This window comes from Pseudopodoces humilis, chromosome 4, assembly GCF_049639895.1.
Source record: "Pseudopodoces humilis isolate 2021_Gansu_Grassland_sample_001 chromosome 4, ASM4963989v1, whole genome shotgun sequence".
In the NCBI taxonomy this organism is placed as follows: Eukaryota; Metazoa; Chordata; class Aves; order Passeriformes; family Paridae; genus Pseudopodoces; species Pseudopodoces humilis.
In genome coordinates, this window is record NC_142203.1 from 41,830,274 (window position 1) to 41,856,114 (window position 25,841).

Sequence of the window (25,841 nt, forward strand, 5' to 3'; positions counted from 1 at the left end):
CGTGTTCAGAATCAGTGCAGTCAGGTAACTGAGAAACTATAAATTCATAGGTTTCACTATCTCAGCTGAAACTCTACATTGTGTTTCAGTGGCAAAACCACAAGTATCTGTAGTGGTATGTTCTGTAAATGAATGGCTGCACGTGTGACTGAGATTATCACACACAACAAAGAGGGAAGGGGGAAAAAAAGAAGAAAAATGCATCTTAGAAGTTACTTATGTTTAATGCTTAAAAGTCTGAATGCACAAACAATAATCTACCATTATAGAAGTACTGGTGGTCAATACAATGCATTAGAACTATGTACAATGACACAGTTTAGTATCAAAATCTTTCTACAATGTAGAGTATTACGAAACTGTTAATGACATCAAACACTAAGCACTTAAGACACCATTTTTTTGCTACCACATTTGGAACTTCAATAAACAGTCCATTTTAACTTGCAGCATCAATCCATTTCTAGTATGAAATTAAGTAATTTTCTACTTATACAATAAGATTTATCTACACGGGTCTCTTGATTTTGATCCATAGCAGCAAAGGCACTGTACATCAGCAGATCCACAGACTTAAAGATTTTTTTTTTAAAGCATTCAAAAAAAAAAGTCACAGATCATAGTTTAACAGCAACAACAACAACATAAAAAGATAACACGTTGTCTCTGGCACAATGGCTCAGTCTGCGTCCGTTTTAGGGACATCCAATCAAGACTTGGATTGAACTGCTGGCGAACAAAGCAAGTCCTTATCCCAATGAGAATCCATTCCTTTTTGTATGTCGGAATGAGTACTCTTTTACATCCTACCTCAGAGGTCATTGCTTTTGTAGTTTGTATATTGGTAGGCATCCATTCTTATTTCAGTGCAGTTTCCAAAGAACATATCAAATATTTTTCATAATCTCTTGTAATTGAAAAATTGCCTAAAGACACATATCCCCATTTTCAAGGAAACATTGCAAAAGTTTCCAGAAGTAACAAAGGTGATTCTTTGAGGCAACTTATTGTACTCTCTACAATATAACAAAGAGAGGTGTTTATATTAAAAAACCTAGCTTGACACCAAAATGCTTTATGTTTATCAACAGAAAAGCATTGAGAACAAATCTGTACACAAGATGCTATATTAACATTGCAAATATATAAATTAGCACATTCTTACTTAAAGTGAATTTAATTTAGATGTGAACTGAATTTGCCATTCATCACAGGCATGTAGATCACTGGCTACGGTTTGCAATTTCCTAAGTTTCCAAGACTGTCTAAAATAGTTAAGATACAGCATCTTCCCACCAAATAATTATACTGTAATAACACTTAGAGGTCTCATCCAAGAACAGGACTAAAAAATATAACAAAGTTTATTTTTTTAAATAGAAACTACAAGTCTATTTAGTGTAATTTTAACTATCTCCTGAACATCCTTCTCCAAGATCCCCAATTTATCCACCTGCAAAAACACAAGTATATGATGCATCTTGCAAACTAAAGCCGGGCCAGACAGCTTTATTTAGTTAGTTCATTGTTAGAAAGCCTTCTTTAAACAAAATAAATACATTACAGCTATAATACATAATTAAAGAGTCAAGGTCACCATTAAGTATGCTTATTCCATCTTCTTCCAAGTAGATATCTGACAATTTGGTATCATGAGTTCTTAATGAACATTCACAAATCAATAGCAAGTTAAGAAGGTAAAAGTAAATTCTACAACTGTGATGAGCATTTAAGTTTTCAGTTTAGAGAGAAAAAAAAAAAAAGAAAAGAATATACAGCAAAGTGCTAGGAGAAGGAGTTCTGTCTGCATTCAGGTTTGTCTCTAATAAATAACTTCATAGACTGTAGCTTTCTTGTCCCCAGAGCCAGTGACAATGTATTTGTCATCCACAGAGATATCACAGCTAAGCACAGATGAGGATTCTTTGGACTACAAGAAAAGAGAAAAGGAAAAAGAAAATTACATATTTCCAGTCCTTCAATCCTGAAGGGCTTGAAGATTAATTGGAAGAATTTATAGATAGGGAATACATGAAAAGCTCATTAAAGTATCAGTACCATAGAGGCAAATTTTTTTAAATACTTTTGTTCCACAGTATGATTTATTGTAAAATAAAGCAGTGGTAGAGAGGGAAGTGAATATTATGGGCCTAGAGGTAATCTATCAATCAAACAAATAGAAGTAGTGCTTTCTATATACTTCACAAGGATAAGAATTTATTAATATTTATGCATTTGATTTGCATAAAAATGAATGAAAACCCATCTTCTTCCCGCTTCCTTTGTTGTAAACAAGAAATTCACACAGAGAAACACTTCAAAGCCCTACCTATCCACAGGTATGAAACAAAGAGACTCCACAGAAATAAATCTATCTCCTCTCACTACTTCCCCAACACAAGAAGACGAAAGCATTGCACAAAGGAATTCATCACAGAGGATGCAAGTAGGAAAAGACACTGTGGTAGAACAGGATACACAACAAGTGTGTAGGAGCTGGATGGGACACAGGATACAAGCATGCTGCAGTAGCTCTGCCTCTTCTGGCTTTGCTGTCTGTTCTAAGATGAAGTGTATGCATTGTCACATTCACCTTGCTGTTTCAGTGCATGTCTTCTTTACATAAAGATACATGTCCACATGATTTTCTGCCTGTTACCACAAGAGCTAAACACTTCCCAGTCATGCTGTGTTTTGGCAAAAACACCTCTGTTCACTGCACTAGAAATTTCCTTATCTACTCCTCAGAAAGAACGTCATACTGGAGTTTTTAATATCACTTTTAAGGGGAATGTGCTCTTGTTAGGATGATTTGGGCTGTCTATGGGGGCTGGTTCTAGAAATGAACAGCCTCTACTAGGAAAACTTAGAACCTACCTTTCTCTTATCAACATAAACTGCACTGTCTCCAAAAGTGGAGACATGGCAGTCATCAGAGCACATGAGACTGGTCATTTAAACTAGAGCCAGTTAAACAGTTAAATTTTGTAAAAAAATTCCAAATCTACAGGTGCCTGCAGGTGAAAGAACAGAAAGACATGCCAAAAGCCCCACTTTTCTAGTAGCACTGAAATGCTATTAAAACTGGGCACAGAGGGCCTATAGATAGGTTGCAGCTTTCAGTTATACTTCAATATAAATATTCAATATATTCCTTATCACTTCAGTTTTCAGCTCAGGAGTCTGCTGGTCCAATCTACCAACACATCATCCAAGAAAAATACACATTCATAGTATGACTTCCACTGCTACATTTCAGACCTTCAGTGACTGTTCACCTAACAACATGACTTGGATACTGCACCAATATGCAGAATAATGTGAGAAAGAAGACTATTAACAACAATTTTAGATTAAAGGGCTACTTTACTGTAAGAGCTGAATTAGTGAAACAGTAAAAAGGACAAAAACATTTCTTTCTCTAATTACAGATAAACTCTTTAAGGACTACAGTAATTAGCTGCATTTCCACCTGAAAACTCCTTAGGCTACTGACAGACCCTGAGATGTGCAGCTCTACTGCACTGTAATGTATGTGGAAAACAGCTTTTAGGAGATTATTACCTGGAATATACTGGCTCCATAAGGTGTTCTCCAAGCATTAAGAAGATTATCTTTTCCAGTGCTTACAAACCATTTGCCTGCAACAGATTGTTTAAATGTTATTACTGCATTTTGTTTTCAAGGAATACACCTCAAGAAACAGATGATTGTAAAAACAAAGCATTCACACATAGCCAAACAGTCAGAGAGAGTTTTTTGAATAACCATAATACTGAAATTTAATACCTAGTTTTCAACTACATGCTGTAATTTAATAACTATATTGCACTTAAATTTAAGGGTAACCTTGAATTAATTTTTCGTGAAGGAAAACACTGATATAGAAAGATTTGCTTACCACAGTGAGCAAACTTGAGTGACAGCACACAGCTCTCATGAAGATGCAGCTGATACTTGTCTGGCTTAGTAACATGCAGCACCTCGACATTGCTGTTCTCCATTCCTACTGCCAACCACTCACCAGTTGGACAATAGCCCAGAGAGAAGATCTGTAATCAGCACAGCACATGCTTCAGTCAGTGAAGGAATGAGATTGAGATATTCAAAACTGACCCTTGCTACACTGTTAGCACTACGCAAGCTCACATTTTTGGTCTACTGCAGTTTTAAAAACATGACAATCCAATTACTGCAGTAATGAAGATAAGTTAGTTCTGCAAAACTATGCTAGTCAGCTGCAAAACTATGCTATTAAATGTTATTGAAACTGCAATAGTGAAGTATTGAATCAAACTATAAAAGTTAATGTCCAAGCTTATCTGACAGCATTTAAAATATTTTCATAAAATATTTTTGAACTCGGACCTACAGAAATGGGAACAGATTGCAGAGAGGAACGTTTTAATCTGGCACATGTTTTATAAAACCGATTCTCCCTTACTCTCATGGGAGAGGTACTAATCTGTCAAACAGTCATAATCCAGATAGACATTTAGCTGCCACAAGAAAACAAACAAACAAACAAACAAAAAAAAAGAGAGTATACGAGGCTAAGTGAAAAATCCTATGGAGTTCTCTTTGAGACTGATTTTTTGCTTATAAAGGAAAAAAAAAATTAAATATGCTTTTTTTAAATAAACATGAGAAAATTTTGTTAACATGCCCAAAGGTTCTGAGACTGAACCTGTGATGTGAAGTCATGTTGCTGTAGCTGTCTCCCTTCTCTGAGATCCCAGGATCTGACTGTATTGTCCAGACCTCCTGTCCATAATTTAGTGCCATCATTAGAAATGTCAATACAGCTCGCTCCATCTGTGTGGCCCTGGAATTGCCTGAAAATATTAAAAGAAGATCAGTACATTCTGAGCAAAAGTACAAAATACCTTCTTTCAGTTCCTGAGTTGTAATTTAGATTCCAATAGCAATCCCAGATTAATACGAACTCTGGGGTAGTCATGTGAGTTTTGCGATGAATTGATGATGCAATTAGGCCAGACAGCTAATTTGATTTCTAAAGGAACACTTTAAGAGTCAGGTACTCTGGAAATCTTTGCTGCTGGCTGTGTGATACCCACTACTCAAAACAGTCTTTCCCCGCAGAAGACTGTAGCATGATCAGCAAAATTACCTTGGTCTAAGAAAAATTTGCAGGTCACTGATGTGAAAAAAAGAAGAGCAGTCTAAATGGTAACATCAGGTAGTAAAAGCTTGATTTTACATGCAACAACATATACAAAGTGCAGCGCACAGAGAAGCTGTGTGTGACCAGAGCTTACTGCATATCAGTGTTGAGCCCCAACCATAATCCTGAAAGGCTAAGTCTGCAATGCAGTAATTTACATATACCTTTACACAAAACATATTTGCTGGATTAAAGAGATTAGAGTGAGAGCAATGTATTGCATGGAAACAAAGAAAATCATCTGTTCAAGGAATCTGCGGCAGTATTGATATCAGCTGATATTTAGGCCACTGTAGTTATGGACTGATCAAAAGGCCTGGAACTGTGAAACTCTCAAAACTTATAAATAATCATATAGACTTTTGTCAAGGTATTACCATGGCTGTGCTGAACAACAAAATACTGGAAGCATCTATGCGTGGAGAAAATAGAATATATGTGCAAAAGCACATTTACTGCTGTGTCTAAATAATTCTTCACCACCTGATGATCCAGTCTGGTTGACCTACCTTACTAAAGTCTGGTTATGCAGATCCCACACTGCAATGTTGCCATCGCTACAGCAAGAGAAGCAGACCTTGGAATCAGGGCTGATAGCTAGGGCATAGCAAGCTGGAGCAGAAGATGTCAGCTCTGCTTTGATGCGAGGAGTTGGAGCTGCCAGGTCCCAAATGGATAACGTGCTGGCTTCCCCACCAACAATCAGGGTGCGGCCGTCAGGGAGCAATCTGCAGGAACGGATGTAGTTGTCTCTGTTCTGTGGAGACAGAAGCCATCAAGAGATTACTCATGAGGAAAGAAAACAGCATTAACATGAGAGCAGAAATCCATAAAAGTATTGTAATTCCCTCCTGGTTTTAATGAGCCATTTATACTTATGACAATGATAAAGTGTATTAATGCCAGAAAATTACATGACATTAGGGAAGTACTTCAACTTGATCTACAAAATTCAGTAGTGAAAGATATTTAATCTTAATTAGCATCAAAATGCGAAGACCTGAACCCAGCCCAAAACAATTCAAGATAGCTGAATTTGACAGCTGGTGTAGAAAGTTGTATTTTCATACTCTGTTTATTTCAGCACATTAACCTCTCAGCATGGGAGAGTACCAAATTCCCTGCACACTTTCCCCCTTCCCGTTCCAGTGAGACTTGCTGCCACCATCTAGGAGATGTCAGAGGAAAATATTTGGGCAATTTTCCTCATTTGTGTAGCAACTTGTGTAGCAATTCATTGTAAGTCTACACGTGCTGCACAGTTCTCATTTTACTGCCTCTGTAACAAGCAGCAATATCTCACCAAGAACTGGTAAATGACAAGAGAAAAGCTGCTAACAATAGTTCATCTTGTTAGCACATTCAAATAATTTGTGAATAACATGCAGGGGTATTTTTAATTGCCACATTAAGACAGGTCAATGCATTCATACACATACACAGACACAAAGTAGGTGACACAATCCCCAAATATTCTGAGAGAATACAGCTGAAAGACAGCAATTTTTAGCACAATAGGTTATCAACAAGCTCTAAGATTGCCAGCGAATGTCAAAGTTTATAAACAATACTTGCTGTGCTGTCTTTGATCTTTCCTCCTACCACAAACTTAGGAAATTAAAAATGTTTTGATTCATTGTGGGGGGGGGAAAACCCACAAGTATGGTGAGGAACATACTTCAACCTCAGTTCTAATGAAAAAGAGCACAATTACAAACGCCATACCAACCTGTGATACCACCACAGAAATGAAATACCCATTTGCCCTTTACACCGTAGTGCTATCACTGCAATCTTAACACAAGGTCCTATCTTCTTTCAGTGTTCTGTTCACTTCTTTTCATGCTGCTGTTCACCTACCAGGCAGTCCAGCTGAGAGACAGGGCTCTTGTTGCCAGGGTGGCTGATGTCCCAAACCTTGACACACCCCTTCCCACCCGTGTAGACGTGTCTCGTGGGGTTGCTGATGGTAACTGCACACACAACTTCCCCGTGGTTCAGGGTGTTGATCTGACGGGCATGGCGAGGGATTCCTGGACCGATGAGGGCATCAGGAGGGAAAGGAACTGGCTGCATCTGACCATCTGCACTTACATGAAATGAGTATGCTCTGAGGGAGAAAAAAAATTAAGGGGGTGATGTAAAGAGTTTTACTTCAAGCCTGTTAAGGAAAATAGAATCAAAGATGTGCTTCCACTGCAGGCATTCACTCTGTGCCATCAGCTCAATTTTTTCACAGATATTTCACAGAATATTCTGAGCTGGAAGGGACCCTCAAGGATCATCTAGTCCATCCCTAAAATGAATGGCCATATGGGGACTGGACACACAACCTTGGTGTTATTAGCACCCTGCTCTACTCAACTGGGCTATTATCAGGTATTTTAATCATGTAAGGAAAAAACATTTATTTATCTATACGATGGCCCTCAAAGCACGAACATAGGTGTTCAGCTTTTAATGTGGAAAGTCAAGCACCAATCAAATGATCTTTTACAACTCACATTATGATGATTTCTGGCATGAGTGAGGCTATATATAATTTTGGATGATATTTTGGGGATATCACTGCGTGCAGAAAAGGGAAGGAAGGTTAGGTCAGGGCCCCCTGGAAGACAGAAATAGTTGGCTGGTTGCTGCCAGAGCATAGTGTGTAGCTGCGTGCCAGGGGACATTTGGCTGCTCGCTTTACTGACTCTTATGTGGCAGCTTCAGCTGGACTGCTGCCAATCTGTCCCAAATGTACTGTGGGTCCCAGGCCCCTTGAGCAAAACTGCTCAGCACTGTACATAAGGGTGCAGTGAAAATTCCACCAACACTGAGGAGTTAAGTCCTCAAGGCAGAGTTGCTGACAAGCTGACATGACAGACCAGCGAAAACGCACTGCAATGGAATTTTTTCTGTTTTGTGGTTTGTTTTGGGTTTGGGTTTTCTTGTTTGGTTTTTTTTTTTTGTGGATGCTACAGATCCCAGTTTCGCTTGCCAAAATCAGGCCTCTCACTGAGAAAGAATCTGTTCTGTGATTGCCTCTTATGCCACCTGTGAATAACCTATCAACAGCTTTATCTCAAAGTATTTTCCAGGGATAACAGTTAGGTTGTAAAATTGCCTTGTTCTGAGATGCTACCTGATACATCACATCTATTACAAGAGCACAAAATTTTTAAGAGGGTTTACCTATACATACCAAGGTATGCTTAATGGAAGGCTTTAATTTTCTTACACCTAAAAAATCATCATAATGCTCATGAAAAATCCATTGTCACAACAGTGGGATGAGAAGAGCTCAGAAAGAAATTGTTTTATGAGAATACTTTTTAAGTTCACTTCCTTAATTGATACTTCAAAGTGACTAAAGAAGGCAGTATTACAATTAAACTACTGAGTTTGTCATTTAAGATTCATAATGCATTAACACCAGATCAATAATTTTCAGTGGGACAAAATGCATTAGCTATCTTTCCTATTTATATACTATTTTTCAGTATTTATATACTGTACAATACTCAAGAGTTGATACAATACCAAAGTGAAAAGAGAGTTATTAGGGGCCAAATGTACCATATGCTGCCCACTCAATTTCATAATACTCAATAGCGCAGAGAATTTACACAAATTTCCCTTTAAGGGGAAAAAGGAATAAATGAGAAAATAACAATCCCCGAAGATGTGACAACTATCACACTCAAGACAAAGTCAATACAATCATGCTAAAAGAACCACAGATTTTAAAAGTTTCAAGCCCTCTGGTAGACAAATGACAGTTATATTTAAATGTTTAAAATAGACATCAACAGAGCAACAATATTTAAAAATCTTGGAGATATACCAGAATTTAAGGGATTTGATTTCAGATTGCCTCATGTTTTATTCCTCTCTAGTTTAACAGAAGTAAGATGTGAGCAGGGAGGTCTCTGAACCCCTGCAATTGCCATTTCTCTCACCACAGCAAGCAAAGCCTAGTAGATCCAGAGGCACTTCTTTCCAGGTGACTGGCTCCGTCAGGGATGAACTTAAATCCAGCAAGCATTTGAACATTACATCAAGACATTTCTTAGAGCCCGCTGTATATAATGGATGAAGATCTGTGCCCCACAGAATTTTTAATGCAAGCAGCTGGTCTGCAAGCTGCTGTACATCAACTTCCATACCTGCCTGAGGCATTCACCTAACAGGGTGGCACAACTAGCGGAGAAGTAAATTAAAGTGGTTACTAGCGTGCGACGCCTGAGAGATCTGGACCTGGTTCATGATTTGTGTGATGTGTGTACACGAGGAGTTACAGGCACTAGGCCTGACCACTTGTCACCGTATGTTCCTAACCCTGTGCGGCTGCAAGCTCACTGGCAGGTAAACATGTACATTTATCACACAAATCCAAGTGCCTGACTAACCTCAACCACTCCTACATAAACACGTTCACACATAAAAGAACTTGAGAAGGATTTGGCACAAATACCCCTTGGCCATCAAACCAGTATGAACTGGTCACAGTCTCCCAGAAGTGTCACAAGGAAGTGGAACTGGATGAATCCTAAAGAAAATCTGGATCAATATGATCCCAGTCTGTGTAGCTGCTCTAGTTTTTCTGCTGTCTCATGAGGAATGTGAGGCAGAGTTCTTTGTCTCTGTAATTCTTCTTCCAAGGCTCAAAACACAAAAAGCCTGGTAAAGCAGGTCACATTATACGGGTCAGTTCCATCAAGGATGAATCTGAATATTATAATAAAATAATTCTTTCCAGTATTTTCAATCAAACAAAACATTTCAGTATTTCTTTTACTACATACAGCTGCTAAGCTTGCAAGTAATTGCAAGGCTTTTGTGAACAAAGAAATAATTCTTTTAAACTGAGAAGCAGAGTAGAGATGGAAAGCTGAGATCCCATTCCAGCTTTCATTTCCATACACAACCAGCCAGTCAGATTTGAAGTTCATCTCCTTTTTCCATTTATTTCTGTCTCCTTTACTTTGTATCACCCAGACCATGTCAACTGCTATTAGTCTTCAAAACAAATTTACAAATGCAACTTTAAGATTACACAGTGATTCTCCTGCTCTTGCTGAATAGCTATACTTATTTCTATTCACACAATAGTTTTCAGTAGCTAAGGGGAATTCTAAACAGCAAGGGAACATGACTTCCAACAGATGATTGACTTTTAAAGCTGAATGTTTGATACTCACGGTTTTCCTCCTGGGATGCCTGTGAGATTAGGAGGGATGCCTGGGACTCGCATGTGATGATGTGGATCAAAACCAACCTATAGTTTTCCCCAAGCAAAGCAAAAAGGTGTATTAAAGTAAGAGTTAGGCAAAGGAAGACTGTTTAATTCATGTTCTCCATAGCATACTCCCCAAACCACAAAGTGAGTGAACTAGAGTTAACCCCACAGGTCTTATATTCAATATAAACAGCTCTCAAAACTAAATGCACTAACGGCAAACACTTACCACTGGAGATCGCCCGTAAGCTGCCGCTGCCGCTGCTGCTGCAGCTGCTGCGCTCATTTGAGGGGAAATATTGTGTAGACCAGCATAGGCAGCTCCAGGGCTGGTGAGCTCCCCGTTCATACTAGCATGTGGCACAATACCAAATGGAGTAGGATAAGGACACGGTACTGCCATAGGTGTCCTTAAACCTGAAGCTGTAAGGAGAGGGGGGAAAGTGAGAAGTCACAGAGGCATTCTAGACCCATCAGATGAAACATGAGTTTGGAAAACTGCAAAAAAACCCCACAAATAACCCATACCAACCAGCCAGCCAGCCAAGGAAAGACACACAATACTGTATTACAGTGCTGAAAAATCAGATCAGCACCCACTTTAAGCATCTGTAACATACTGACTTGTCATTACAGATTTAAAGGGAACCTGACAAAGGACAAATGGTCACTGTTTCACACCACCAAAATATTTGGACACTAACCTATTGGGTCCACACCTGGGGGTTTGCCGGGCACTGGCCGCAGTCCGGGAGTGGAGTTGCTGCCTGGAGTTGGGGCATCAGTCCGTGGAGTTGGGGTATTTGATTTAGACACAGGAGTGGTAGATTTCTCATTCTAATCACCAAGAAGGAAAAAGGAAGAGAGTTTGTAACCTATTTTATCTTTATAGCTAGTGATTAGTGATATTAGTGATATTTAGCTTCTGGGTTTGGGTTTCAGCAGTCCCTGTCAATGAAAAGAAGATGCAAAGACATTGAAAAAAACAAGAAAGGCTTTGGTAATTAACTACCGCCTTCACTGCTTTTCTCATCAGGAGAATATGTACAATTCAGAATGAGGTAAATGACTGAAAAATCATTGCCATCTGATAACTGGCAGCATATGTGAAATCTGTCAGTGGCCTCACTATGCCCATGGACCTGCTCCCATTGTAATTTTTCTGTGAGGGATGGACAAGAAGAGCAGTAAAAAAATCCCCAAACTGACCAACTACTCATACCCAAGAGTGGTGCTAGAAACACAGGATGAAGACAGTGACGGGTATAGAGTCAGGAACTGTGCAGTGCTGCTCTTGTGACAGGCTTGTTCATCAGACACACCACTGATTCCCAGGCCTGAACCTGTCATTCCATCGCCTTTCCTGAGCACTACATTCACTTTAAGCTATTTATTTATTTATTTATTTATTTATTTATTTATTTTAAATAACTGCATACCCTGCCCTGTGAAGAACCAAGAGGGGAATTACTGTGCAGCTCAGGTAGGTGATTAACTGTGGCCACAAACAGGAAAGGAAAGAACACCCCTTGCAGGCAGCTCTTTTCTTCTGCATTATGATTTGCGATGTAAGTCAAAGAAGGCTCTTGTAAATGACAGATTACTTTTTAGATAGAAAATAAAAATTATTGTTGTTGTATATAGCCTGGTAATTCAAACAAAGCTAACAACCAAATCACATCCAAGCAGGGAACTGAATTTGCTATAAACCACAGCACAGGAAAACAGCTCAAGAAACCCCCGTGTACTTTTATTTATTCTCAGAATAACAGTTCTTCATATGGGGGAGGAGAAAATATCTCTCAGAACACCCCATCTGTCATCTACTCACATCACCAGTGAAAATTACCTCTTCCTATCTCCAAAAAAGACTGTGTACTTTCTATTAATTAATTAGATTCCTTTGAAAAGAGGAATTAAACTAATATTTAATTGATGCTTCACTGTGTTTTATTAACAGCTGTGGAAATACAAATTGTGTCCAGACAGAAATCTGGTGAGCATGTATTTCAGCCTATGATTAGGGGTCAGAAGCATTTTGTAGTACTTACAAGGCTAAGTTCTTTGGATTTGGAGGAAGGAGTACTGCTAGAGGATGCAATAGATGCTGGACTAATTGGCGCATCTTTTTTCAGCAGTCGAGTCTTGTCCAAGCCATTTTCCCGTGGAGAGTGTGCTGGGCTCCCACGGGGAGAAGAAGGATCCTAAATATCACGAATATGGGTTAGCATAAAAACTTCATACTAGCCACTAGCTCTTGTCTTGAGCAGTCCTCAATTTGGAATGAAGATCTGTCATAGGAAGTGACATATTCCTTCCATACTTAATAGAATTAGCTGATACAATTGTAAAATTGGGAGGGATAATGAAGGACAATTTGTTGTTTATTTTTTAAAAAACTCTTGAATTTGATGCCAACAATCTATGGATATTGAAACAGGCAAGTAAATCTCTTTTTTTTCAAGTGACAGATTAAAAAGATTCAATGTGTTTGGCAGACCTGATAAGGTTCACACATGAAGTCATGGCCAAAGTGAAAGAAAAGACAGATACTCTTACAAGCTGTACCCCCTCTGTTGTGCTGGGCTGGCTTCAAATATCTCAAAAGAACTTTTTGTTCATAGGAGAAACAACAAGTACTTTGTAGAAGTGTTTCAGATCTGATTTGTATTCTAAAGAAAGAGGATACAACCAGATTCCCTCAGGCATATCAAGTTCCTTTATTTAGGCACATTAGGCACATGCCCTAATCCTATTCATAAAACCAATATGCACAGAAACCACTGAAGATACCCTCACCACCATTTCTGCAAGGTAGAAAAACCACCACTGTGTATACCTCATTGGAAACATCAACTACCAAGTTGTCATCGCTCTTTTCACCATCGCTGTCCTGCAATGACAAATCATAATGTGTTAATAAAATTATATTTAATAGTCCAGTGTCTCTTAGTAACTACAAAAACAGAGGAAGGCTGCTCACAAATCTGCAGTGTACCATTTCTACTTTTACCAAAATTTATGTGGTAATACAATTGAAGTCTTCAGGCCACCTACAGGGCTTAGCAAGTTGCCACAACTAGAGCATTCCTCCCCATCTTCATGATGGTGGAGAAGGACATGGGATGAAAATCTTCATCCAAAGTGGCACTGCGCTATGAAGTGGGGTCAATATAGATTGCACTGACAAGACCCAGCCTAACTAAAGTTCAGCATTATTGTCACACAACTTCCAGGTGCTTTGTATTTATACTGTTAAAAACAGTATCAGTCGTGTGCACCAAAATGTTTAATCCAGCAGAGACATTAGGGATATTTGGTCCTCATTTTAAAATTAGTTATGCAGCAGAAATCAGGTGAAATTAGAGAGGAGCACTGAATTTCAACAATGCACAATGTAGACAATCTACTCACATAACGAGCTGCTATTTCCTTCTCTTCTGTTTTCTGTTTTTTACTCTCTGAAGAATAATCTGTTGAATTTCTGTGCTTTTCTGCTGTCCTGAAACTGGCTGAGGGAGACACAGAAGAGCTCTGTAGTCCAGAAAGAGAAGAAAGCATCATCAGGCCCTCATTCACAAGAGTGGTTTATTTGTCACTACCCCTCAATACTTCTTACACTGATAGTATGATCTGGAGCTGTTCTCACAGACAGCACACTGGGTTTTAACCAGTGACAGCTACCCAGCAAGAGTCTCGCATTAAGAACTGCACTATGTATTGCAAGAGACAGAAACAGGTGATCAACTGACAGATCACAGGGGCTATCTGCACTGCCAATGGGATGAATTTTATGAATACTGTGCACTGGTCTTGTTTTGGTTTGTTTCCTCTACAAATATCCAGGGTTAAGTCAATAGTCCCAGAAGAGGGGTGCGTGTTTGCACATGTGTGTGTGTTTGCCTGTGTAAATCAAAAAGAACAAAGAGGCTCAAGGCAAGTCACACTTCAGCAAACATTTGAATGAAGATTTCTACCAAAGAAAGAAGCAAGCTTCTGAACAGTTTTGAAGCAGGCAAGAACAGGAGAAAACACCTAAACTCACTTTATTTTGCTGCCTTTTACAATTACAGATTATGCCTGCAGCAGACAGAAACAAAACACAGACTGGCTCAGTGATTCTCTTACTATTCTGGAGTTCTCACCTAGTAATGATTGCTAAAGAGCAAACATATGGGCAGGAAAGAAAGGAAGATAATGTGTACTTTATGCGTTATCATCCAACAACTCCACTCTGCTCCCTTAAACAAGGCAGGCAACATTTATCGAATTCTACCATATTTCCAAAGCTTTGTGGAGCCTGTATCTTCATATACAAAAAAAGGAAGCAATGAAAGATGCAACATTCCCTCTGGGACCGATTTTAGTAGCAGCAGCAGCTTTTGGCCCTAGTTCAAGAAAGCATTTAAGCATGCACTAAACTTTATCTCACTCTGAAGTCAGTGGTTGAATGTACATAAGTAAGGATGTGTTCAGGCTTTCTGCAGAATTGGAAATGACAGCAATGGAGAAGAAAATAATTGTCAGTTGAAATCCTGCTGACTGTTTCCATCTCTGTCCTCTTTTTTTACTGGGGTGGTGAGGAACAACCAAAGAAATCTTGACTGATGGATTTTAGATCCTCACAGTCATCCAGAAATACTTGTTTGGGGTTTTTTCCTCCATCCATGATGGACAGTTGTTGTTCCACATAAAACTATACAATGCAGCAATTTGGTTTTGGGGTTTTCAGTGCAGCTATTAACACAAATACAAACCAAGAAATTAGTATTTACACTGAGTAACTTCTGTTCCATTGCTAATACAGAATTTCTTCTTTTTCTTATTTTATCACAGGCTTTTGGTAAGGATTCAGAACACTTAAGCACAAAAATTAAGCAGTGGTTATTTATGGTCCCAGTCACATAAAAGAGTATTACTACCTACTGGGACACAGGTCCTCCTCTCCATTTTGCTGAAATTTCCAGTTCTTGAGAACAGTAGCTCAGATTAAATAAGTAGTAGAATTTGCAAAAATCTTCCATATTTTTGACTGGTAATTGTTAATTACCCTCTAAGAACATCGAGTGGAAATAAAAATTTTAGAACAAAGCTAGCGTTGAAAGCACAGTCTGTGCCTTCCCATACTGTGCAAATACATCTTAAAATACTAATTTAGTTTTAAAGCAGATCATTAATCAACGATTATAGCAAATAACGCAAACTAACAGAGTTATTTTTTGCTCTGAAGCGACAACACATGTTGAGACATTTGGAGACAGCAGTGCCAGGGTACAGAAGCCCTTAAAATAAAGGCCAACTAGAAACACAACATTAAATGAACTGATGATTTGAAAAATGTATTTGTTTCTGCAATGATATAGCATAGCCTTTTGCAAAAGATTTTTATACTAAGCTCCTACTACATTTATATTCATTTACAATTTGGAAGGCAGAAGCTTGTAATGTGAATTCAATTCATTATTTTTCAACTTCACCCTACAGAAAGCAATTTGCTTAAAACGAAGAAAAATAATCACCAATAAACTACAAATTAAAGTGGTGTCTAAAGAATTAAACTACTGCACTTATTTAAACAGAAATATTTATTTTCATAAATTTGAAACCATACAGTTCCATTTTTCACAATCTGGTTAGCTATGTGCTACAGATACCATTTTAATCTTTGATTTCACTACTTAATAAAGTAATAAATTGAAGGTCCCTACTAGAAAGATAAAGTAGCTAATTATCACTAGCACATTAAAGGATGAGCACCACATTGGGCATTGGGGCAATGCACACTGCTTAATGATTTTATTGCTTGATGGATCTGACCTTATACCAATATGAAAAGATCCTCCTGTAGTATTCTCACCTGACATTAACAGAAAAAACTGAGACAACTCACCTACTAACAGCAGGCAGAACCTCATTTCCCAATCTGAAATTAGGCCAGAGTACTGACATTATTTTGCCTCATGAGTCAACTACTACAGAACAAATCTAAACACTCCCACTTTTAAGTGTCACACCCCTCTCCTTGCACAGAGCCAGCCTACCAATAACCCTGCAGAACTGCCTTCTTTTCCCTTCAACGTGAAATGCACCTGCCACATAAAGATCAGTGACTGCATGGGATGGATCTCTGGTACTCTTGCTGACAGATCTAAATTTATCTCTTATGCTAAGTAATAAAGATATCCCACATATATAGACAATGAGCTATGGTCTAGAGCTTCCTATGTACTGAATGCCTATTATGTTCACTGTATGAGAGACAACAGTATTACCCATACTGAGTTCCCTCCACTGTATGTAGCAGCTTTTCAGTCTATAAGCACTGATAAAGACCTACCTTCTTTGAGAAACACTGGGATGTAACAGTGTCCTCATGGTTTCCACTGACATCAGATTCCTGAAAATAATCCTGTACCCACCCATGCTTTGGCTCCTGAATGTGCAAGCCCACAAACTCCAAGAGAGGTCCTTACATTTCCAGACTGTGCAAGAAAACCCCATTAAAACACACTGTTCAGCTGACAGACTCTGCCCTGTTCCTTGATTAAAACATCAGTGCTCTCCTAACAGCTGCCATTAAGAAGCTGCAATATGATAGTTACTTGGAGAAATTAAGTGATTCAGCACTATGACTTGGCAGGCTGTAACTTAATGGGCCAGAGTCCTTGTTTTAGTAACTATTAAAATTTATAGAGAAATAAATACTTTTTACACTGCTGGTTTCTTCAATAAAAGGCATTAATCTACTAGAAGAGTAGCATTTTCCTACTAAACAATGCTGAGTTTGCTTACATGTAATAATTATACGTGTATTAGACATAGGAAGAAATACTCTTTGGTGAAAGTAGGTTACACTTGGTTTGTGTTTGAGCAAAAAATACCAGTTTTTCATTTTCTGCTTCAGTAGAACATTTTTATTCATGGTAAATATACCACAAAATGCTGACAAAAAACAATGAATGTACACATTTATAGAAAGGCTGAACACATTGCCAGGTTCACAAAATTTACTTAAGAAGTGGAACAGTGTCTTTCTAGTTCTGGAGCCACAGTATTTTTTGCATTAGGCTATAGAATATAGCATGCTATGATTCGGTCTCTGTTTTGGGCAGTACTGAGCACAGTGCTAACAGAAACGGTCTCCCCACCAGAAGGACCATGTTGTTTTCTCTGCAAAACCATCAGGATGCTGCTCCTGGTGGAGAATCAGTGCAATACAGGTGCAAATTAAATCAGTGTCGAGAGAGCCACACAAGCCTCCTATGCAGCCATTAAATTCTCACCAGCATACTCACTGTCTATTTGGAATAATTAATAGTTCAAATTTCTAGGGAAAAAAAAAAAAAACCCACACTATTTTACCCCCACCTTCCACTGGAATTTAGCTGCATCAACATAGATAGCTCCCACCATAATGTGGCAGAAATCAGTGTGGAAATCATAAATCAAATTGTACAGCTATCCAGCTGTAAGCCCCAACTCCCCATATGCTAACTTCTCCAGATAAGACCTGGCCTGAGCACACTAAGTGATAATTAAATGAAATCAGTGTTAAAAGTAATGACTAGAGATGACAAGATGAAAAGCCTTCCTACATGTTAAAGCTGGTAACTCTTTAAAGCATTCACGAGTATGACCATTCCCCAGTGTACCCTTACTACTATGCCAAAATGATGTATTTGGAGTGGAATAATTAAAACAATAATTCCCAGCAAAGTGGGAATTACAAGATAATTGACCATACTGAAGTATTAAGCAAACTGCAGTAAAAGCCAAGGATGCTCAACGCTAAGGTCAATTACAGTATAATTATCTGAATGACATTATTGCTATTATAAAGACTGCTGAAAGTATGAAAGAAACTATAAAAACGGATATAATATGCATTGCAGGGAAACGACCAGGCAGTGCTACTGCTTTGTTGGCCAATGCCAATGTTATAGATGGAAGTACCAGCACCAGAGCTTGGACCCAGGCACTGCCCTAAGTTTGGGCTTGGAGCACTAAGCTGCCTAATACTGTAAGAAAAAGGAAAAAGAAAATAAGGAATTAGGGTTAAGACTTCTGACACCCTAAGGGTGAGATGATGACTGCTCTGGCATGCGGTGGGAGATGTCTCACCAGACGGGTGAGAGGCCAGCGCAGAAGAAAAAGAGACAACACAAGTACAGCCCAGAAACCCGTGTGCTCAGGGAGGAAACTGCAGCCAAGAGCTCTCTCAAAGCAAGCCAAAGGGCTCTAAGGTAACACTGGTCTACCTGGTTAGAAAATTAATTCACTTACATACATCTATATGCACAGATACATTGATTAAACTCAGGAAGATGGTGTGAAATGCTGTGAGTTGATCTACACATACCATAATGGAGCATCTGCATAGCAACTCTGCCTCCTGAAGTCACCCACACTTACACAGCCTTTTTGTTGCTGGCATTGTTATAATTATTACTGTTATTATTATTATTAAATTACTATTATTGTTATTACTACATCCCAGCATCTGCATGGATGGACATGGATTTTGTCCTCTTTGCTTTAATTTTTCAACACACACTTTTTGCAGCCCTTAGGCAAGCAGATTTTCTTTACCATGCCCTTACCTTAAGGTTTATGACAGTGGGTCATGATCAGGATGACACAGTCAGGCAGTACAGCCTGGACCACAGCTCTTCCAAACTGGTTCATCAGAGGAGGCTGGTAGTCTAGTGCTGATCCCACATGTATCACTCTGGTCATGGTGGACTTCTTTAATACTTTTATGGCCCCCTTTTCCAACCTGTTTCTCTGCTTGCCCAAACCAAAACCTAACTTCCACTCAGCCATACCATGTGTGTTTTTGTTTTTTTTTTTTTGTTTTATTCACTTTATTCACTGCCTTTTCCCTGTGGCTGCATTTTCAGATACCAGGAAAAGCCTCAGTAATTGTCAGTGAAAAATGCAACTAACTAGCTAGGAAAGATATAGAACAAAGCCAGTTTTAATATCACATGACCCAGTCTGAGCTAACTGCATTGAGTTTTGTAATCAAGCGTGTGATAATTATTTCTAATACAAACTATGATTAAAATGCAAACTTTGAAGTTTTATATAGCATTTTTAACCACTAATTAACTTCACTAATTGCAAAATTAATGAAGTTAATTAGAGGATAAGAGTGCCATAAAAAACATCAAAGTCTAGATGTGCAGTGCTGCCTGCAAGAGCAACAAGAAGGCCATAAAAAAAGTCCAGAATAAAAAGAATATGTAGGGTCAGCAGTCTTCAAAATCCAAGTGTTCTCGTAAGTATTACATAAAGAGAAATGTAGATATGTCTGTATATTACGTATATGTGTGTGTCACTTCATAAAAAATGCCCATGTAACTATTTACACTTGTTCTGCTTGCCATTGGTGGTACCACTGGAGTATTTAATCTGAGCTAATTAAAAGCATCAAAGTCTAGATGCTATGAAACGGGTGATAAAATGAAACAATAAACTACTATGGTTTCACACATTAATTCCAGTTGTATTTCAACATACACTTATCAATTTGCTGGAAAAGCTGAGAGGGCCACACAGCAACAGTTGAAGATACCTTGCAATTTTGATGTATAATCCTATGAGCGTGTAATGATGCTTCTCTGGCCCCCTACTGGTGTAGAGGTTCATGTTGCTAACAAGAAAAGTAGATGTTTAAAGCAATGGTGAGGTCTGCTGGCTAGTCTTTTGCAGATGGATTTTTGCAATAAATCCTTTAAAATAAAGCTTCTCCACTAATCACTGGCTGAAGGATATAACATGCATAAGACCTAATCACTACTTGACACTGTGAGGGTCAAAGGATGGGGAAAACTAATGCAGCTTTAGGACAAGCAGTGGAGCAGTAGAAGAACACAGATGAAATTAAAAAGGAAGGCCAGGTTTAGGTTAAAGTATATCCTAGCACAGGCACACGAAGACAGTGAAATCAAATGCGCCAAGATTAACACCCTTTGGTAAAGCAGAACAGTTTGAACAGAGGACCTGGTTTCAGCAGGGAACAAAAGAAAAAGAACCAGATGGCAGGAAAAGGAGCTAAACATTTTTGTTAGGTTTACAGAAGCCTCAAAGTTCACATATTACATTTACTAGGAAGTCTGTTCTCACCCACATTTTGTTAACATTGAATTTAATTGACAGTAGGACAACCCAGGCACTATCAAACATCCTCCCCCAATCTACAGAGCAATTCACTTGATCCATTCTCTCCATTCACCACCCTTGATTCTATCTCCTCTCTTGACCAGACCCCAAAATAAGAATACATGCTTCAGAGCACAGCAGAGCAGGTAATTTGGATGGAGTGAAATGATTTGCAAGAAGGTGTTAATTAAGGCACAAATTGCAACTGGTATAGACAATAGAGAGGTGAGCCCCAGGGCAGATGCAGGCTGCAAAGGAATATCAACCCTAATGATCCCATAAAGGAGAAGTATTCCAACATCACAAGCCTGGAAATGCTACCAGAGAAAAATGTCCTGCTGGCATTTTAGAAAGTAGATGTGAAAATCCAAGACACACGTGCATATTGGTCATCAAAGACTGCAAGCCTCTAGATGTCACTTTAGCCAAAATCAGAATCACTTAAAGGGAAGGGTCAAAGGTCATCAAGTTACAGAAATTCAGAAGAGTTCAGCATAAGTATCTTAGGAAACCTGAGGAACTAAGCAGTGCCAATGTGAAATGTGAAACTATAGTCCTCCTCTCCTCAAATATTTATTTAGGGTTCCAGCAACTTATCTTTCATGCTATTTCCTTCAACAGAGTCCTGAAACAATTTGACCAATTGTAACAAAACAGAAACACAGAGAAAAGAGTATGGGCAGTTAACTAGGGAGAAAGAGCAAGGGAAAGCATGTAATCATAGAGTAAGAGAAAATGCTCAGCTAGCTGGAGCATTAAATATAGCAACTTTATTGTGGGCTCACCACCATGAAAGAGAGAGAATAGCCATCAGCCTGCATTACAGGTTTTGAGTCACTGAAAGGACATGAGGCAAGGAAAAGCAGCAGCACACCAGGAGTGTTCTTCAAAAGCCAGTGATGGACAAGCATAAAAATTCCCAACATCCAACATGCCTCCAGAATATCAACACTACTTATGTTTTCACCACAACTGCATTTAAACAGAATACACAAGGATACTTGGTTAGTTTTCAGAATTCTAAGAAAACACTACAGAGGGAATGTTTTATGATAGGCATTAAAGGTTTGTGTCAGTATGCTTTACACTCTGTTCCTGCAAAAATCAGGAAATCCCTCTGAAGAAAAACTGGGTTTCACTCAGAGTCCTCTTTTCAGACCAAGCACTGTAGTAGAACTGCAATACTTCCACTTTGCAAAGTGATTAAAATGGACTGTAAGGCACAGAGCCAAGCTGAATGCAAACACTTTCCTGCAGCGTCTCAAGGCACAAGGGTTATAAAAATCCCTTCAGTACTGGCAACTGAAGTTATGAGGTAAAAAATACACACATCTACACCCCCTAGATTTCCCATGTTCAAGCAGCAATGATCAGGCTTTTAAGTGCTGCCTTCTCCAGAGATATTTAAGTGGATTCAGTTTTCATGTGACAGATCCTAACAACTTTCTCCTGGGATTTACATTCCCTATCTCTTTTCTATTTTGACCAGAAGGATCTAGCCTAGTGCTAATGAGCCTTTTTTTTTGTTGCTTTATAACCACAGAGATCACATCTGAAGACAGTCCCACAAGACACTCAATTGAGCTTCCCTCCATCATGTACTGTGCCCTGGAACATTTTCAGTTTTGGTTATATCTAACAAAGGCTATAGTCATGGCAAAGGCATCAGTTTTGAGTTTTCACATTTCTGCTCCCTTCCAATCTATCCATATGTATCAACTCTCCAGGGAGAAACACTTTCATTTTCTTCCCTTCTGCTTCTTTGTCTCTAAAGAATTTTATAGTTGTTTTGCTGCAGAGATGACCTAGGAGATGATAACAAGACAAAGCAAATTATTGTTTTAACTGAATAATTCACAAATATAGCTGATGGTCTCTTTCTACATGTTCTGACTAGTTATCTCCCTTATCCCTGTTTTTAATCCTCTTTGTTCCTGACTTGATCAGTAGAAAAGTGATGGGAGAAAAAGCAGCCTTCAAAATGCTACCATGATTACAAAAAAGCCCCCTAAAATTCAATAGAAACACCCACTCCACACCCTGACTGCTTCTGTCAGCAGAAACACGTCCACATGTTTTTTCTCAGGTATTAAGCAAGAGACTAGCAATTTGGTCTTCTCTTCTCCATTAGATTTTGTGTGGCTTCTGAAGACTTGGGTTTATTTACTGCTTTTTTAGTACCCTACCTAATTTAGGAAGCCACAGCCACTGGCAAGTGTCCACTGAAAATAGAATTTAATTATCCAACCAAACTCTTAATTGGGTGGGTGAATAAGACATGACTAGGTGCTATTAAATGTTTGCAGGTTCCAGGCCATGCTGATTCTGAAACAAAACATTCTCTTAACCATCTATTAAAAATATCTTCCATAAAAGAATCTTTGAGTGCTACTATTTTCCTCTCTGCCAAAATAATATCCTAGCCCATTATATCTGCTTCACTTCATCTACCCTCACTTACTTGTGTTCCCAAGACCCTTGTTCAGGAAATGATCCCATTTCCTATTCAGGAAAGCACTTGAGCAGATGCCAGATTTGAGGCACACACTTTGATCTTACGGAAGTCACAAAGCATAAAAAGAAATCAGAGGAATGTACATATGTGCTGAACTTTAGATGCCTACTGTGCACTACTCTGAATTTGGACCTCAGTCTGCTGCAAAAATAAGGGTCCCCAGCTTCATTCTTCAAATCAAGGACTCTGCTAAGTGGAAGGGATGGAGGAGTGGTGGGAACACAGATTCAGCAGTCAGCCTTAAAGCAGTTACATCAGTATCTAAAAGCACATCATAAGCATAACACCTACTTTGAAGACTGAAAAAATAAAACACATGGTCCTTTCTATCAGATTTTTAGATGCATTACAACTCCTGAACATCATAGAGCTTTGCCAAGAGAAGCAGCAGTAGCTTTTACTTCTCAGGGCCTTCCATTATTTATTTTAGATAGGTCACACTGTTAATGTTTTAAATGTTAAAAGCACAATCAAATACTTACTTCAGGCTAGCTGAAAATGTTTTGATGTTAGCAATGAGTAGACAATACATTTTTAATTTAGGTTAGAGGAAAAAAAAGCAAAAATCTCTCTCTTGTACTCCCCCTGCACTCTGCCATGTAGTTAAATGTCATTAACTTGGCATGCACATCTATTCTATTCTATTCTATTCTATTCTATTCTATTCTATTCTATTCTATTCTATTCTATTCTATTCTATTCTATTCTATTCTATTCTATTCTATTCTATCCTATCCTATCCTATCCTATCCTATCCTATCCTATCCTATCCTATTCCTATTCCTATTCCTATTCCTATTCCTATTCCTATTCCTTATTTTAGGTAATTTCTGAAGACTCTTGTCTTTCGTTTAAGTATTTCATAATACAATTCATCCTCCCACTTACTTTTAAGGGAAGAATACAGTAATATCCCTAGAACAGCATCCTGGCAAATACTCCTGAATTACGTAATTCACTAGGTTCAACTCTACTGTAGGAATCATTTTCAAGGAAGACTGATATAATACATTATTATTATAGCTACACAATCCTGAGTTGAATTTTTCTTTGCTGAATTACTAAAACTCTAATGCTGAAATGGATCTGTTTTAAAAACCTCATATGAAAATACCATACATGCTCAGGCTCTTTATTTTAAATAGTTTAGAAATGAACTGGTGGAAACAGAGGACTAAAAAAAAGTCTTATATTCTCTAATCTAGCATTAAGTACATCAAGAACACCAAGCATGTTTCCAAGCAATACCTATGGTGTAGATTTAGATTTGCAAAGACCTGATATTTCATCAAGGTTCCAGAAAACCATTTTAAAAAATTATTTATAAAACAAAATGAAAGATGTTTATTTCCATGTGGGATGCCTCTAGGGAAGCTGGCAAGTAACAAGTTTATTAAAATGACAAGTTCAAGGTACTTTTCTTGTTGACTGTAAATAATCTCCCTGTGAGCCAATTAAGAGTGTGGAGATCAAAGACCCAAAAAGCACTATAAAAGCTGGAATTACAGGGTTAAGGGAAAGCTTCCACAGGCTTCTTCAATACATATAATTTCCTCTAGGCACCCACTGACTGGGTGAAACAGTGCAGACAAGCATTTTTTTTACTTGCTTTGGACTACAGCAAAAAACCAACACCCACACTTTCAAGGATACCTAAATAGGCAGCTTGATCTTATGCACAGTCAGGAATGAATTTACTTGTAAAGACTGATCTGGGTGAGAAGGGTAAAAGGCAACTGGGATGAATGCACAGGATGACTTATAAAATGGCCTTCTCTATTGGGAAGTTATTAAATCTCAAATTGCAAGTTTGTCAGTGCATTTCTTCTCCATAGCTTGCCAAGATTGTTCCTTTTCAAAGCACTAGTCAGAATAGCTAGCAAAGTGTTTCTTAATGCAAGGCTTGACTACAATGATGATCTCTGCACACATCATCTTCAAATTTGAAGAGTGAGTGGGGCTCTACACTGAGTACACAGAGCACTGCCAGCATGTCTTTAGCAAGAACTTCAGATGCTGAGTTGGAAGTCACACCACTCTTTATTGAGCAGCACCTGGGCTGCTTGAGTTTCCTTGCACTGCTACCTTGCTTACTCTCAGTTATGAACTAAGTCCTGTTTTAAGATATAAAATCTTGAATTTTAAAGTGGGTCTTCACTGATGTTTCCTGCTAACAAGGGGACAGAATCTGAACCTGTCCAGTCTGTCCCCCTTTATTTCACTGCCTTTCCTTGACCGTTTTTTATTAGAGGGTTCGAGTGCAGGACAAGCTTTCATTATTAGTTGTGATGGATAAGACCATCAGAATGCTCACTGTGCATAGCCTTTAGTTATGACAGTAAATGCAAATTTTCATTTAAAGACACCCAGAGGACCAGATGGAGCCCTTACAGTAAGAAAGTGCAACAAACTCTTTCACAGCAGGCACAATTGTATCCAAAGCTCCAGCCCACAGATGGAAATCCTTCTTCCCTCCCATGCATGCTCTCCCCACCGGGCGTTTTCACTTTCCCACATCCACCTCTAGGGCTCCTCCCCCACAGCAGCCTTGCGGGAAGTCTGGAAGAGTCCTCAGCTGTGCAGCAGCCCTTGCTGGGCACCTTGCTAACAGTGGAGCACTTTGCCCAAAATCCTTATCTGCAGCAGAACAATCTTGTTCCATGTACAAGTGGCAGAGCCTTGCCTGTGAGGCCCTGGGCTGGAAGTAACACAATGAGGAACAGTTCAGGCATGCTGCTAGGATGTCTAGAGTC

The 25,841-nt window shown here is 38.7% G+C and overlaps 1 protein-coding gene across 4 annotated transcripts in view; it reads right to left on the minus strand.

Moving 5' to 3' along the window:
* Positions 1-256: 256 nt before the first annotated feature.
* Positions 257-25,841, minus strand: part of LOC102102498 (transducin-like enhancer protein 4) — a 98,205-nt gene continuing 72,620 nt past the window's right edge. For 3 of the 4 annotated variants that reach the window (XM_014252362.2, XM_005522640.3, XM_014252360.2), the window contains 12 exons: positions 13,824-13,943; positions 13,249-13,302; positions 12,461-12,613; positions 11,114-11,246; positions 10,639-10,832; positions 10,372-10,448; positions 7,046-7,295; positions 5,695-5,942; positions 4,688-4,835; positions 3,902-4,052; positions 3,565-3,641; positions 257-1,930 (listed from right to left, as the gene is read on the minus strand). In XM_014252362.2, the coding sequence (XP_014107837.1) occupies positions 1,823-1,930; positions 3,565-3,641; positions 3,902-4,052; positions 4,688-4,835; positions 5,695-5,942; positions 7,046-7,295; positions 10,372-10,448; positions 10,639-10,832; positions 11,114-11,246; positions 12,461-12,613; positions 13,249-13,302; positions 13,824-13,943 (1,713 nt within the window). In that variant the 3' untranslated portion in view covers positions 257-1,822. The remainder of the gene's footprint in view (positions 1,931-3,564; positions 3,642-3,901; positions 4,053-4,687; positions 4,836-5,694; positions 5,943-7,045; positions 7,296-10,371; positions 10,449-10,638; positions 10,833-11,113; positions 11,247-12,460; positions 12,614-13,248; positions 13,303-13,823; positions 13,944-25,841) is intronic. The other variant, XM_014252361.2, reaches the window with a different exon arrangement.